Here is a 16,901-nt window from a genome sequence, read left to right on the forward strand (position 1 = left end):
GTTATCAAAGTTACTTTTCTACCAAACTGGATATATTTTTTGTGTTTTTATTCAATGTAACATGTTTATTCAGCTCGAAAAACATACAGTGTTTACCGATGTATTGGAAAATTCAAAATGGCGCCCGACTCTTTCTTTAACACGGTAAGTTTGGGAAAAGGTGTTATAAATAATAAACTAGACAAAATACTATTAAAAAAACCCACCGAATATGTGTCAACTTATGTCACGGTAACATATATTGAGCGAATATCGGCTTTTATTTCAGCCTTAGGGTCTAATAACGTGTTTTATATAAAAATAAATAATTTTTATAAATTTTGTCCGTCAAATAATTTACGTCGCTGAAATACACATTTGCCCAAAAAACAACAAGCGATTAGGAAAACTAACTGCTTTAATTGATCGCAATACAAAGTGATTAAAACATCAACTAAGATTTTGAAAAGATCAAAGTGTAGTATCTGTTCTTCAGATGCTGCACTTAAGATAATTTGTACCAGTCAATGGAGGGGAAACCCTCTATACTGGGACAATTATTATTTTTGGTAACCAGAGTGCCCCCTTTTTGCCTACTTTTAGGGGAGCTGGTTTTTACCTCACATTAAAAACGGCCTTGTGCCTAATTTGCTCAGTGGGGGAGCAAATAAACACCATCTGTTCCGACAGATGCTGCACTTAAGATAATTTGTACCAGTCAATGGAGGGGAAACCCTCTATACTGGGACAATTATTATTTTTGGTAACCAGAGTGCCCCCTTTTTGCCTACTTTTAGGGGAGCTGGTTTTTACCTCACATTAAAAACGGCCTTGTGTCTAATTTGCTCAGTGGGGGAGCAAATAAATACCATCTGTTCTTCAGATTGCTGCAGTGTGCTGCACTTCAATTTCTTGTTCTCTGTCAGTGGAGGAGAAATCTTTCACGACTGAGACAATTTTTATTTTTGTTCCTTTTCTCCACGTTAAAAAACGACCCTGGTGTCTAACTCTGTCCCGTGGGGAGGCATTGTAAATAGGAACAACAACAAAATGTTAAAGGCAATAAATGAAATAATGAAATAATAACCGCTCCCGACATTGCAAAGGGCGGATAACTCTTCAATACCCGCCTATCAAGATGGCGTCTAGAGGACTTAAAGTGTCCCGAGGTGCCATGGCCGGTAAAAAGGCCATGGACAAAAAGACAAAAGAAGTCCAGTATTTGAAAACAATTATTCCATGTGGAAAAGCTGCCGCCGCTCCACCACTTGGTCCACAACTTGGCCAGGTGAGTTAAACAAGCAAACGTTCGTTCTTCTGTTAGTCTTTCTTGACTGAAAGGGCAAACTTCTGTATATTGTTTTTGTTTGAAAAAGAAAAAGCATAACTAAAACGTTTTTTTTTAAATTTTTTTTTTGTAGAACAGCATTCTGATGCCATAATTTATGGCTTTTCAAAGTCGTCCTGTGTTTTATTTTAGATATTTATTTACTTACGAGTTTCTAATGTTGTTGTCGCATTCGAACTTGGAATATTTCAACATTTGTTGAAGGACATCGTCTAAAATCCACTCAATAATTTTCACCATGAAATTTATTGAGTAGATTTCTATCAATATTGTGTTCAATTTTCGAGTTTTGAGTGATTACCGAGTCTTCCCAGATGACCATTTCATGTCAGCCATTTTGTTCTCGTTTTAATTTAAGCACTTGTGTTTCGAACTAAATAAACACTTTAAAATGAGTTAATATATCCCCCCCCCCACATAAAAACAACAATAATAATAATTAATAAATAAATAGTACTAGTGCATTTTGCGAACCGTAAATGCCCGCTCTAGTTGCCCGGCAGCCCCGGCACTCGACACAAACCACCAGAATATGCTGAGCCGAGCGTCGCCGAGTAATTCTTAAAAACATTAGGAAATAGAAAATAACAACATTTATCGAATACGAATTACAAAAAAAAAAAAAAAAAAAAAAAAAAAAAATGGAAAAGCAATAAAATAACTTACCATAAGTTTCATGAATAAATATTGTTTTATTTTTTGGTTTTAAATAAGTAGAAACTTTTTTTCCGTGTGATTGTTGTGTGTGTGTTTTTTTTTTTGGGGGGGGGGGGTACTTCCTTTAATTGGTAACGGTATGTTCCGTAGTCATTGATGCCCCGCAGCCCCCGCACCTCTTTTCAGATGCCATCAGTTTGTTCTGTTGACATTACTCTACAACTTGCTCTAACGTCTGTACTAACTTGTCCAGCGTGCACAGTTAGATCAATTGCCGTAGTGCTCTGCTCCATGATTTAAAATCAATAACTAAAACGTTTTTTTTTTCTTTTCAATTTATCAAAAGTCGTCTGCTAATTATGTACACTCTCATTAGGTAATCGCGTTTGTTGTCGTTTTTTGATTGGCTGATTAATTTGACCAGGTCACCAGCGCTCTCGGCATATTCCAGCAGTTTGCATAAGTTTCCGGTCTAGCCATACTGGACATTTACGAGAATCCAGTTTGCAAAATGCACTAGTGTATATATATATATATATATATATATATATATATACTTATCCATGTAGGTAGAAGAGTAACTTATTTTGCCATTTATTTGTTATATAGAAACCTAGTATACGGTGGCCCTAGGATACGGTTTTTTCAGGTTACAATGTGGAATATGATGTTTTCCTGCCCCTGATAACGGTATTTGCCCCGCTTGATGGTGTTATTTATAATGTTATTTAATTATATACTTGTGTATAATATACTGTACTGCATTTTGTTACTAATTTTTAATGTCGTATCTCGGGGTTCTACTGTATTTGTTTCTTTACCATTTTTTTGGCTTGTTGTCTATACTAATAAATGTCATTGGTTTGGAGGTTTTGGGTGAAATTGACTTTTAATATTTTACTATTCAACTATGTATGAAATACTGTTCTCATATTTAGGCTAGAGAATGTCCACCCCATTTCAGGGTTCTTGATAAGATGCAGAAACGTATCTGCAGTTAAATTGGTTCCACTCTTTCTGCTTCACTGCAACTTTCTCTCTCTCACAAACGTTGTTGCTAGTTTTGCTGTGTCATGCGTTCTTCAGAATTGTCTGATCTATTCCATGCTTCCTTTGTTTCAGCTCATTTGATTCGTTGGTCTAGTAATCTCCATCAAATTGCTGGTTTGATACTTCATTGAAATATTGCTTCCTATTCCAGTAACTTCTTTTCAAGAATTGCAGGCTTGTGGAACTCTATCTGCTGATTGTTTTCCTTCTACCAACTTCGGGACCATTAAAAATCAATTTCACCAAGATTTTGATTATTTATTTACCACTAAGAATAAAAAATTGCATAGAATTTTGCTCGTTATTTATTTTAGTAAACTTTTATGTTCCTTGAATTGAAAAGAGGACATTTGGAGTGTCACTGTCAGAAGAACTGTATGCCGTATTTGAGTTAATGTGTGATGTTTTGTCAAAAACATTTGCCAGTGATCCTTGGTGTGAGACCAACGTTTCCTTGGATATTTGCATATATTGGCTATACTTCATTCTTTTCTGTTTTCGGTCTTTGAAAAAAAAGTTAGCACCATTATTTATTAAAACAGAATTACAATTGGTTAAGAAAACCATTTATACTCATTATTGTCTTCTAGAATGAGGCAATTTTTGTTACAATCCAAGGTGCCCCTGTTTTGGGAGTTGAATTTTTCGAACATGTAAAACCAACATTGTGTCTAACTATGCTCTTGGGGAGGCAAGAAAATAGGGACAGTGATCAATAAATGTTGGTTAATTCCTATTTCAATTATGTAAATTAGAGTGCTTATGTTGTGGCATTACTCCCAAACAATTCCTTTTTTTTTTTTTTTTTTTTTTTAAATTTTAATTTAAACTGTGTTATATTAAAAACAAATGTTCAAACATCGAGATCATAGGTCTGGCTAGTTTCATGAAGGACTGAAAAGAAAACCAAGTTGGAAAAATGTAGTTGTCATCTGTTATAAAAAAAAAAAATTCAGAAGAGGCTAACTAAGGAAGAATAAGTTCATAATTTTCTAGTTCAAGCTCCTTTGACTATAAATATTATGCCAAAATCGATTTTGTTCTAAATAATTTCTGTGACTAAAGTAAGGATTAACCCAAATATTTGTACAGATTAAATTATTTACCTATGATCGATGACATATATCCTCAGTTCATTAAATTATTTACCTGTGATCAGTGACATATATCCTAAGTTCATTCCATAAAATATTTTCAATTGGGATATTGGTAATCTTCATATGGTCCCTCCTGTAATACCCAATATCTTTCTAGAAAGAATTCTATTTATCAGGTAAATCAATGCATACAATAGAATCTTTGGATTCCTACGATTTTGATGATGATGACATCAAACCAAAATTAATTTTCTACAGCAGTTTGAATAAGCACTAAAAAATGTTATAATAAAAAAAACATGGAGTAGAGAATGCAAACCCTTGAAACAAGTTTGATTTTTATTTTTCAATTATTAAATTTAGAAAATTTATGTGACCAGAGATCATGGTAAATGTCATAGAAAAATCTTTGATTTCGATAATCTGAAAGAAAACTCTATATAGAAGGACTAGTTATAATTTAGTTTATCATGAACTAGCATGGGTGCCCGGCGTTGCCCGGGTGTTTGGAGGTGTATGCTGAGCAAAAAAAAGGGGGTAATTTTTTAAACTTTGACCCCTATTATGACCCCTGAAAATTTATTGTTTTGGGCTCAAATCAAGTTATTAAGTTAGATTCATGTCCACGGAAGCTATATCTAAAATTTAAAGTGTGTAGACCCAAAATTGTCGGAGAAGTTTGGTAGAGTTCTCAAAGCTCAAATCGTTGAACTTTGACCCCTTAATCGCCAAATTTCTGGCTAAAAACCGATCACATAGATTTTTCCAAATCTCAGTACCCTGTATATCAAATTTCGAGTCTGTAGACTAAAAATTGACAGAGTTATTTCGTAGGGAAATGTACACAGACACACACACACACACACACACACACACACACACACACACACACACACACACACTTTAACTTTTATAGATATATAGATTTAAAATTTGAGTCTGACAGAATGACAAAATTATATTGCAAACCGATATATTAAACAAACGAACTTCAAAGAGACAAATGAACACATAAGTAAAAACAATTTGTATTAGAAAACATTTATTATTCCACGTCTTTTTTTTACAGACCTGACGACTGAGGTTCGCTCTTAATAAAAATTGTTTTTTATAGTCTTAATTTTGACTTCCTTTTTCATAAAAAACTAAAAAAAAAATCAAGAAAGAAAAGAAATTTAATTTTATTTTTTCATTAATTTCTTTCTGTGCAAAGCAATTCTTTCAAACTTACTCTGTTTCCAAAATGTTTTTATTTTATTCCCCTCCCCCTTCATTCATTTTCCTCCGCATCCTGGCAAGATTACTGTACACATAGATTCGAAAAAATAGTCAAAAACAAATATATAAATAAATGTTATCAAAGGCAAGATAAGTTACTTTTCTACCTAACTGGATATCTTTTTTGTGTTTTTATTCAATGTAATATATTTATTCAGCGCGAAAAACATACAGTGTTTACCGATGTGTTGGAAAATTCAAGATGGCGTCTCACACCCTCTTTAACACCGTAAGTTTGGGAAAAGGTGTTATAAATAAAAAACTATACAAAATACTATTAAAAACCCGCCGAATATATGTCAACCTATGTCACGGTAACATATATTGAGCGAGTTTTTAACAGTATTTTAACAGGGCACATCGTAAAAACTGACCCATTAATTTTCCTGAAGTAAAAACTATATAGTTTTTAAACTTTTAAAACTGTACATTATAAAAAGAAAACTGTTCGAGTGATTTTTTTTTTTTTTTTTTTTTTACATGGGTGTCACCACTTATCAAGGCCCAGAGGCCACTCAAGGATAAGGGTTAATAGGTATACATTAGTCATTGTGATTTTAGCATAGTAAACAGTGGGAATTTTGTAACTTGGATTACTTGAAAAAGAAAACTGTTCGAATGATTGAAAATGAAAACAAAATAACAATGTAAATATATTGATAAGAAAAAAACAAAAACAAACGAAGTTTCCGTTTCAGGAACCCGAGTTTAATTTTATGTCGTAATCATTCAACTCGTTAGCGGTTTTATTCAGCGATTAGGGATAACCATACGACATATCTAATTACCAAAGCGATTTTTTTTTAATTTTTTTTTTTTATTAAAACTAAACCTGTTTAGTTTTAATGAACCAATTTTTGTTAAAGCCAACACTTTAGTTATTTTGAGAGCGTGCAACTGCACCCGAAAGGTTGATTAGGAAACTCCAAATCCTTTTATGACTCGAAAAAAAAAAGGGCTTTTTATCGGCTTAAATGATAAACTAATGTTAAATATTAGTATTTGCCATCGATTCTGAAATAAAATGAAATCCTGACATTGTGATCATTTTTGCAGGTGTTATGTGCCAAATATTGAAATAAGAATGTTTAAATTCAATTATTGTAATTTAAGTCTTTAATTTTAAAGTCGATTTTATTTATAAAATATCTTTTTAGAAATCAATCTCAAAAACAATCTGAACAATAAATCTCTTTTGTTATGGCTAAGTTTTTGTCAAGGGTAGAAATTATAATAGACAAGTATTCATCCCTGATGACATTTTACCGATTTCCTGGTTTACAGGTATTCTTGCTAAATTTCTTAGAAAGAATTGACATAAACAATACTTCAACTAAATACGTATATTTCATGCAATAATGACTTTTATTTCTTCTGACTTTTCCTAAACTAAACATAAAACATCGGTTAGGGTTAGTTTAACATTCTGTAAAAGTACCTTCCGTTTTTGTTTTTTTTTGTTTTTTTTTTTTGTACTTCTGCAGAGAAGGTAAAAAACCGATAAAAACTGGATATATTTTTCGTGTTTTTATTCAATTTAACATGTTTATTCAGCTCGAAAAGAATACAGTGTTTACCGATGTGTTGGAAAATTCAAGATGGCGTCTCACACATTCTTTAACACCGTAAGTTTGGGAAAAGGTGTTATAAATAAAAAACTATACAAAATACTATTAAAAACCCGCCGAATATATGTCAACCTATGTCACGGTAACATATATTGAGCGAGTTTTTAACAGTATTTTAACCGGTTTTTTATTTATTACACCTTTTTCCAAACTTACCGTGTTAAAGAGAGAATCGGCCGCCATCTTGAATTTTCCAATACATCGGTAAACACTGTATGCTTTTCGAGCTGATTAAACATGTTAAATTGAATAAAAACACGAAAAATTTGCCTTTGATAACATTTATTTGTTATATATTTGTTTTTTGGCAACTTATTCGAATCTAATTTAAGACCACGAGTGAAATGAGAAAAAGAAGTCAGCGGGTTTGGTTGCCATAACAACGTGACGGTAGTGAACGTGTGTGTGTGCGTGTGTGCGCGTATTTCGTGTAGTTTAGTTTCGCATAATAGTTTCGTATTTTTTTAATTTGTAAATAACAAGTTATTAAAAAATTAAACCCTTCCAAGATGGACAATAAATAAAGCCATAATATTTTATGGTAAAGGTAAGAGCGTAGAAACGATTGTTTTTTAGGAGATGTGATTATTGGATTAACCAATCAGAAATCGTCTGTGGCACACACATCTCTGTTTTTATAGATATATAGATTATCTTTTGGCAATAGTATTATAAATGGCAACACCGAATATGGCAGCAGCACAAGCCACCATTAACAGTATTTTAACAGTAATCGATTTCTTAGCAGGGCTCTGATTGGTGCAAACATTTAACTTCATTTCTGGTTTGCCAATCTCTCATACACATAGTTTATAAAAGGGAGCGCTCACTAGTATTTTTCCTCTTTTAGCTATGAGACGGGACTAATGTCTACTCATCAATGTTGCTCAAATAGACTATAAAGACTTCTCTCTTAGCCTGCAAACTTACTGCTAAGCTCTGATGTCTACAAGGATACCCAACGATCCAACATGATGACAACTGAAGCACATAGATATATATCACTTTAACACACATGAACTAGTCTTTCCTTTAAACAGGAAACATGTACTAGTGTTGGGATGATTAATTGGAATCGGGGGGTGGGGGGAAACAAAAGAAAAAAAACACAGAACTTTTTGAAGTATTGAAGCAAAAAAATCTCTGCCTATTTTCTGATTCTTTTTATTGTTTTTATTTTTGGTTAAAGTTTAATTTTTCATAGCATGTCTTAATCAAGAAATGATAAATATTTTATGATTTTAAATTACTAGTAAAACTAAAGTTTCAACCATTAGTTTGTTTTTACATCTGCAAAAATATATGTATATATCATATGGGATTTTGGGGTAATCACACGCACGCACGCACGTATTGGAATCGTCCTATCACTAGTATGTATGAACTCTTCACATGATTAATTTTCAAACCTTTATTTTCCGTCCAGACTTCTGGACATGTTATCCTCTGCTACTAACATTTATCTTCAATAATTATTATAAAACATGACCAATAAATTTGTTATACATATTAGAAATGAACACTCTCCTTTTTTTTTTTTTTTTTTTTAATAATCTTCTCTTGCTGATGTAACAAGATAAGAGGCAGGTGTAAAAAAGACTCATAATAAAATAAATTAGTCTGATAAATTTCAATGTAAAGTTAAGAATTAGAGAGGAATTTTCCCAAGAGAATTCTTAGTAAACTTACGTGCTCCAGCAGTGATGTTACACAGGAAATTGAAAATCTTTCGTGGCAAATAGAGCAGGGAAGATTAATTGATTAGATGTACAAACAGGGAGGAGGATTGAAAGGTTTTATGTGTATACTGTGAAGAAAGAATGAAACCAGATTTTTTTTTTTTTTTTTACAATCCAAATTTCATTTGTAGATGTTTTTTTGTTAACGTTTATGAAAGTTGTTATTGTGAAAAAGTAAACAGAGAAGAGAAGATGGGAACTTTCGTTGCCACCTCCCTACCATGACTACAGAAATTTGAGGAGTTGATTTTGCCGACGAAGGGAACTATGTTAAAATATCAAAAAGATGTTTCTTCTCTGCTGAGTTTTATATTAGATGTCATTTATTTTTGTTTCGAGTTATTTAGATGAATATTTATCCATGACAAATGAGTAGAAAGGATTTTTTTATATTTTATTTCAACTGGATAAGCAAAGGAAGTAATAATGTTCTTCAAATCAGTGAATCAGCTCTTATATTTATTTCTTTTTGTGTGTGTGTGGAAGGAGGAGTGGTTATGTATTTATTTTTTTTAATCCCAACCTGATTTTACATATTTGTATGCTTTAGTGGTCTGTGAATGTTAAGCCGAGGAGTTTGAACTGCTGCTCAGATAATTTTTTTAAATCAAAAAATATTAAATGTTAACATTCTAGGTTCACAAGCATCAGTGTAGCATTTCCACTGCGTACACAGTTAGTGTCAACGTTATGCCAACTTTCTTTTTTTTTTTTTTTTTCAAGACATATTCACGTTTATAATTGAAGTGTTTAGAATATGATGTTTACTTCAATTGCAAACATGGCAGAAAAAAAAAAAACAGTAATACAATAAATACTATTATAATTTTGTGTCAAATTATACTCTAAATGTTGAGTCTAAAAATTTTTGCATTTTTGTTGTCTTCCAGCTTGGTGTCCCCATTGCAGCATTCTGCCGAGAATTTAATGATAAAACAGCCAAATTCAGACCTGGTATTCCAATGCGAACGACCATCACAGTGAATGCAAGTGTCCTTTGCTTTTCTTTTCATTTTTTTTTTTTTTTATGTCTGCACATTTTTTGGGCATTATAATTCATTATTACATTTAAAAATGTATTTTAAGTTTTAAATTTGTTATTTTAAAATGTTGAAATCTACATTTTAAACAAAGATATTTAAAATGTTAATATTTTGTATTCAAAACTATTTCACCTCAGATTTTGATTGAATCAGAGCAGGCCCACTTTCTCAATCAGGATCTCTATCTATACTTTGGAATGGATTTCCAGATGTAGTGAATGCACCAACAATTCATCGGACGAAAATGAATTTGAATGAAAAATCCTAGGTATAGATCAACAATAATATTTAATATATTTAAAACGGAAAGAAGAATTTACTTTTATAATGAAGTTATAAATTATTGATAAGAATGCTGTGCAACTCAAGTCCATTGAAATCTGCAGCCTCAAGTGTATACAAGGGATGTAACTCTTCTCAAAGAGTTACTGTGAGACTCACATGTGCTACCCTGCTTAACAATAATTGCTGATCTCAATGTTGTGAATTTCTTTTCTTTCATTTTCTCTTCTGACCATGTCATTGTCTCTGACAGTGATCATGAGTATATAAAAAACAAACAAACACATTCTGCAAATATCAGTTGCACTCTGGGTGTGTATGACACTATCAACTCTTTAGATGCTAAGGTCCACATTTGTCTTCTACAGATGCTGTGTTCATCAGTTGATGTCAGCTCATCTTGATCTCCTACAGCTTTCTTGATCTGTTCCAAGTGACGTCCTACTTTAAACTGTCTCAAAGTTGCAATTGTCATCAACCTTTGTAAACCCAAGACTATCCGCAAATTGTTCCTGTCATGAAGTGTCACAAAACTCATTGGCACTCCTAAAACTGCTCGTAAATTAACCCTAAACATATTGACCCGTTGTCTTTTTTTCAAATTACCACTATGACTTGATTAATAATCCTATTTTTGCTTTCTTTTGTGTTCCTTTGTGAACAACTTCTTGATTGTTCTGCTGATAAACTTTTTTTTTTTTTTTTTTTGACTTCCTAACAATTGGGAATGGAAATGTTGCTAGTACATATTACTTCTCTTTAAAATACAAAAATGTTTTCCATATTTATTTTTCTTGAAGATTTTCATTCAACAAATGATGTCACTAAACTACTTAAACACAAGATTATATTTAATCAGATTATTCATTATAGCCTACAAATTTAATAAAGAAAATGTCACAGATCACAACAAAAAATACAGATGAATGAACATCTTTCTTGTTTTTAATGTTTTATTATTTTAATATTACTATTTTTAGCTTAATAGAAATTACTAAAAATTAACAATAGATCTGTTCGTATTTGTGATTTTATTTGGTATAAATACTTTCTTTTTGCATGCAGCAGCCCTGCTGTTTGAACAGTACTGGCGACCAGGACTCTCCAGATTATAGAACCATGGTAATCTTGGGAAGATAAGTAAAGACAGTAGTTTCCTGTTGCTTTCCGTCTTGATTCAGGGGTGTATCTCTCCCCCATGAATTAAACACACCCCCAGATACCAACCTGGAAATTTCTATGATTCTTTTTAAACTTGCTTTATTCCTTGGCATAAAAAAAAGAAATCTATTTCTGAAACAGAAAAAAAAGCTTGAACACAAAATTTAGTAATATTTGACATTTAATTGAAGTTTCAAATTAAAAAGCAGGTAAAAGTAATTGTCTAAATGTGTTTGAGAAAGCCCCCCCCCCCCGACTTTCTGATATTTTTTTAGGCTGCACTTATTTCAACAAAGTTTATTTAGGATAAAATAGTTATTAGATTATTTAATCATGTGGGTTCTTGTTCAGAATTTTTCCTATTAAAAAAGAAAGAAAAATCTGCATGATGTACCTACTCATGTCGGACCAAAAATATCATATTTCAAAAATCACATACATTGCTCAAGTAGTTTTATTTTTGTAAAGAAAATAATTTTTAAGTGAGTAATGGGAATTCAGACATTACAAAATAAATCTAGTATGAATTATTGTTGCGTTACCTCCTTTTGTTTCTAAGATTTTCCTTTTAAAAATTGTGGGTGATACAGTCACTCTGCACATATTCATAAAATTTGGTTTAAAAAATTTTTTTTATATACTTTCACAACTTATGATTTTTGGAATATGATATTTTTATTTCGTCATGGGTATGTACATCATACTATAGAGGAAATTCTGAACCAGAACCATCATGTGATAATCAAACAAAAACTTCTTTGATTGGCAACAATAAAGGATGAGGGAATACAACAGCTGATACCTCGTGGGATGATAAATTGACCAAAAGATGTAAAGCTATATTTTCGTAGCATTTTTTTTTTTTTTTTTCTGAGTCAACAAATTATGCAATATCCTTTTTGTTTTTGTGATTAAAATTTAGACACCTTTCACTGTATTTTAATTTGCTTCTTTTTTTTCCTCCCCCCTTTAGCCTGACCGCAGTTTCAAGATTGATTTGGCTTCTCCACCAACAACATATTTCTTGAAACAAGCAGCAGGGATTCAAAAAGCTGCTATGAAAGGAGGTGAGGGAGGTTTCTTTTACATTCAATTTAGTGAAAACCCCATTCAGCTTACTAATTTTGAATATAAAAATCTTTTTCATTTTTAACTTCAAATGCATAAGTTTATATAATAGGTATTTTTTTTTTTTTTTTTTTATTACATTTTCACCCCAAACAAGGCAAATTGCCACTTTGGTGTAGGGGGCTACTCTCAGGGGCAACAACTACTGGGGTACTATGTAGGGATTTGGGCAGCAAGGTGTCGGTTCACGTTACACTTGAACTTCTGCATGTCAGTACTGTTGGGGAAGCAGGGACCTGGAATGGAATTCCAGAGTCTTGCGGTTCTGGGGAAGAAACTATTGGAGTAAAAAGATCTTTTACATCTAGGGACCTCTACAGTGTGGGGGTGGGATCTAGTAGCCTGTCGGTTTGTACAGCAGCATTGCTTCTAACAAAATGATGACTCTGGATTCAGGCATCATTAGTACTAGTGTAAAGTTCCCCAGCAGTATATCACGATACTATTAGAATTTGTTGAGTTGTCATCACTCTGTAGGATTGCTATATCTATGTCAATGCAGTTAGAGCCTTATATTAGATCTTTTTTTTTTTTTATGTATTTCCTCGTGTGATGGAGAAAATCCAAGATTAATAATGAGTTGGTAATGAAACCATGGTATCTGAATTCAATAGGAAATCCAGCCATATATATATATATATACATGTGTGTGTGTGCGTATGTTATACATGTGTATGTGTATTTGTGGATGTGTGTTATTTCCTTAATAATTTTATTAATCTATTTGATTAACTTACTGATATTCTTACCTATTTTTATATTATAATCCATCAATTTACCCTCCTATTTTCCCTTCTCTCTTTCTTTATTTCAACTACAACGTCCGACAATTCCAAAAGTAATAAATAATAATAAAAAAATATTTTTAAATCTCTCCCCGCCCGGCTAATTTATGTGTGTGTGTGTATATATATATTTACGTATTTGTGTATGTATATATACTCAGGCATGTGCTCTTCCCCCATTGATGTGTATGCGTATTTGTGTGTGTGTATTATTTACTTATCATAAACATTTCCTTAATAATTTTATTAATTTATTATTTGATTAACTTACTGATATTCTTACCTATCTTTATATTATCAAAATAAATCTGTAATGTATAATTCATTAATTTATCCTATTTTCCTTCTCTCTTTCAATGTCCAACAATTCAAAAATTAATCTATATATATATAAAAGGCAAAATGTGTGATCATTTCGTGCATGTCTTCAAAAGGCTTCTTTCGCACGCGCTCCCGGGGTCGTTACTATCGCTTAAAACTGTGTATATAGGTCCTATATCATAATATCTAGGAATTAGGAAAGCACGTAGCGTATAGATTTATTTACGTTGATTTTTACAAAATTGTTATTTTGGCTTCTCGCGTGTTGATTGGGCTTTTTAGTATAAATAAAATGAAAATAAACTCTAACGGATGTGTTCCTGACGCATTGCCGCGAACAGACACTTACGCTGCTTGACTTCTATTTGACATTCTTAATTAGGTCAAATGGAAGCAGCAAAGTTAACTTTTATTACGCACGCCTGTTTTTATAGTTATAGTTAGATAAAACACGTCTACGCTGTATGTCGCGGTGGCCCAATGGTAACATTGCACTTTTTTTTTTTTCCACACACCCGGGCCTCTGATCCATTCGGACAAAAAAAAAAAAAAAAAAGGGGGAGGAGGTATTACTTTGGAAGATGCCTCATAATATTATGTAAAATTTATTTTTATTAGTTCAATTTGTTATACATTATATTTGACCAGTTTTAAAACAAATTTTGGACATTTTTTCCTATTTTCTCACCATGTACATTTCGCAAATTTCAATCAAATTTTTGTTTTGAAAGCAAAAATGCATTTCTTAGAAGATTTTAATTTGGAGATTAATTAATGCTCTTGTTTTTAACATTTTTGAATCAATAATGTAAATCCCATTAAAAAAAAAAAAACAAAGATTTTTATTCTCTCAATTTTTAGTGTATTAATTTGCATATTTGGATAATTCAGTTAAATAAAATGACTTAATTTTAAAATATTTACTGATTGAATCTCAGCATAGCCTAAGTAAATTTGATAAGAATGATTTTATTGAATAAAAAAAAATTAAAAAAAAAACTCACTAAAGCCCTAGATTTTGTTTGTCCCGATATACAATGGATGAAGTAAAGTTTTAACTTTTTTATTTTTTCCCCTCCCAAACGAAAATATTTGTATTATACAGGGTGACCCAACAAAAAAAAAAGAAAAAAAGGGGCCCCAACTCTAATTAGGCCCCGTTTCTTAGTGTTTTGTCCGAATGAAATGAAACTTTGGTCATAACTAGTTTATTATATTCAAAACATCGCATCAAAACACAAGGGTCTTTGGCATTTTTTTTTCTCCATTCTACATGGCCTCCATTTAGCTTTTGTTTTTTTTTGGTCGCCCTGTATTTCTTTTTGTCTATCTATACCAATTTTTCTCTGAAATTACTCGGCTAATCTGGCTGGAATTTTATATAAATCTTTATAATAAGGTGCTGTGAATTAAGTATTTTATGGTATCCCTTTAATGCACAGTTAAGGATTAATAGGGTAATTATTTAATGAAAAAATGAACACAAATTTAATCATATTCAATCATCAATTTGGCATAGCGCATTCATTCTAGGTTAACAAGCTAAAAAGTTTAGTTTTCATATAATTCTTCTACAATTTCATATTGAATTAAACAAATAGATTTTCTACAATGTTAATTTGTTTTTAAACTTGATTATAGGTATAGTTTAAACATTACTTTGCTATAAAAAAAAAGAAAATTGTATCTTTTTTCTTCCTTTACATTTCTTTTAGGTGATGAAATTGCCGGCAAAATTTCACTGAAACATTTATATGAAATTGCCAAACTAAAAAGTGAAGATGCTGGATTTGCAGGACAGTCTTTGGAAAATATTTGCAAGAGTCTCATTGGAACGGCTCGAACCTGTGGAATTAAAATTGTACCTTCGTTGGAGGCGGAAGAATACAAAGAGTTTTTAACGCAGAGACTTGAATGGGTTAAGGCAGAGGAACAACGGTTGGAAGAATTACGACAAGCTAAAATGTTGAGATTATAAACAATTTGAACGGATTTTCTAATAAAATGATTAAAATTCTTTTCAGTTTGTTTTGATTAAGATGATGCACAATTTATTACAAGTTTTTGAAAAGTTATAAACCTATTTGTTGATGATCAAAGGAAGAGTTTAATGACTAACAGTTATAAGAAGCATATGAACACAGTGTGATGATGTATCAAAGTGAGTCCTGACCATTGGAGATGTGTTGTATGGAGAGAAATGATACGTGAATGATATGATAGATGTGTAATACAAATTTTAAAGACAGGCTTTGATATGTATAGAATAGGAGACTGTTGGTCTCGTCACATTGAAAGAATAGGCAAAAGTTCTTGTGTTAGATGTAGAACAATTCAGGTAGCATGGTCAGTTCACAAGAGTAGCAAAAAAAAACAATGAAAGATCTGGTAGTTTGGAAGTCAATTTCTGGAAACCGTCCAATACATGCCAAAATATAAAATGGACATTAAATCAAATATGATAAACGATCACTTTGAGACGAAAGGATAGATTTCTGCACATTGTGATTGTATTCAAATCTGGTTATACAAATCAGAAAATGATGGGTGTGCATCACCTAAATAATTATAAGTTTAATAAAAAAAAAAAAAAAAATCTCCATCTGCAAAAAAAATGTTTGCTGATAAATATCTGTCAGTAAAATTTTTCTTTGTTTTTATGCTTTAGAAAAATTACTTGACTCTGCTAGCTTCCAATGAAAAATATTTCTACAGTAAAGCATTTAGTATGAAAATAACGGTTCTTGTCCGAAATTCTGCTATATTTAAAAAATAAAGAAAAATCTGATAATACATATGTGACAAAAAGAAAAAAATAGGACATCAATTTATCAAGTAGTTTTATTTTTATATAAAAATCTTTAATGATTAATGGGAATTCATAAGCATTACAACACAAGTCTTGCAAGTTTGAATTAAGTTATTCTCCCTTTGTTTTCAAAATGGTGTGCAAGACAGCTGCTGTCCTGTTACTCATAAAATTTGATTTATTTAAAAAGAAAACTACTTGATTAATTTACATGATTTTTAGAATATTATTCATTTTATCACAATCACCTATATTATACAGATTTTTCTTTGTTTTTAAAATATGGGGAATTCTGTAAAAAAAAAAAAAAAAAAAAACATTAAATTAGAATTAATGTTTTTTTAACTAATCATTTACAGAGAATTTAGAAAGGATTCTTTAGAATTAATGTGTTTCTGCAAGACACCGTCTAAAAATGAAAACCACTTTTTTTGGTGGGGTGGATTGATACTAGTGTTGAGACAAAATTTGGAAATCGAAAAAATTTGTGACTATTTTCCAATGCCAAAAGTGATTCCTGTGGATGTGCTGTTTCTTATATCTAATTTTCTATTTCCAGCACTAATAATAAAACATGATTTTAAAACTACCATTAA

The 16,901-nt window shown here is 31.5% G+C and overlaps 1 protein-coding gene and 1 long non-coding RNA gene across 2 annotated transcripts in view; one reads left to right on the forward strand and one right to left on the reverse strand.

The window, feature by feature from the left end:
- The window catches only part of LOC145293970 (uncharacterized), a 45,087-nt gene extending 42,974 nt beyond the window's left edge, over positions 1 to 2,113 (reverse strand). Inside the window, exon 1 of the long non-coding RNA XR_013869800.1 lies at positions 1,994 to 2,113. This is a non-coding gene — a long non-coding RNA (uncharacterized LOC145293970). The remainder of the gene's footprint in view (positions 1 to 1,993) is intronic.
- Positions 1,088 to 15,513, forward strand: LOC145293965 (large ribosomal subunit protein uL11m-like). The gene is made up of 4 exons (XM_080140840.1): positions 1,088 to 1,267; positions 9,667 to 9,762; positions 12,236 to 12,329; positions 15,212 to 15,513. The coding sequence occupies exons 1-4, from the start codon at positions 1,118 to 1,120 to the stop codon at positions 15,472 to 15,474; spliced, it is 603 nt and encodes a 200-aa protein (XP_079996966.1). The 5' UTR covers positions 1,088 to 1,117; the 3' UTR covers positions 15,475 to 15,513.
- The last annotated feature ends 1,388 nt before the right edge of the window (positions 15,514 to 16,901 follow it).

The sequence above is a fragment of the Euprymna scolopes genome, chromosome 15, assembly GCF_053919585.1.
Source record: "Euprymna scolopes isolate OS-2025 chromosome 15, ASM5391958v1, whole genome shotgun sequence".
NCBI lineage: Eukaryota > Metazoa > Mollusca > Cephalopoda > Sepiida > Sepiolidae > Euprymna > Euprymna scolopes.

Bases quoted from the DNA above. Each gene is read 5' to 3' on its own strand.
- LOC145293965 (XM_080140840.1), top strand. From the start codon at position 1,118: ATGGCGTCTAGAGGACTTAAAGTGTCCCGAGGTGCCATGGCCGGTAAA. The intron at 9,763-12,235 runs GCAAGTGTCCTT...TCCCCCCTTTAG, and splicing joins GAACGACCATCACAGTGAAT to CCTGACCGCAGTTTCAAGAT. The intron at 12,330-15,211 runs GTGAGGGAGGTT...CATTTCTTTTAG, and splicing joins AAAAGCTGCTATGAAAGGAG to GTGATGAAATTGCCGGCAAA.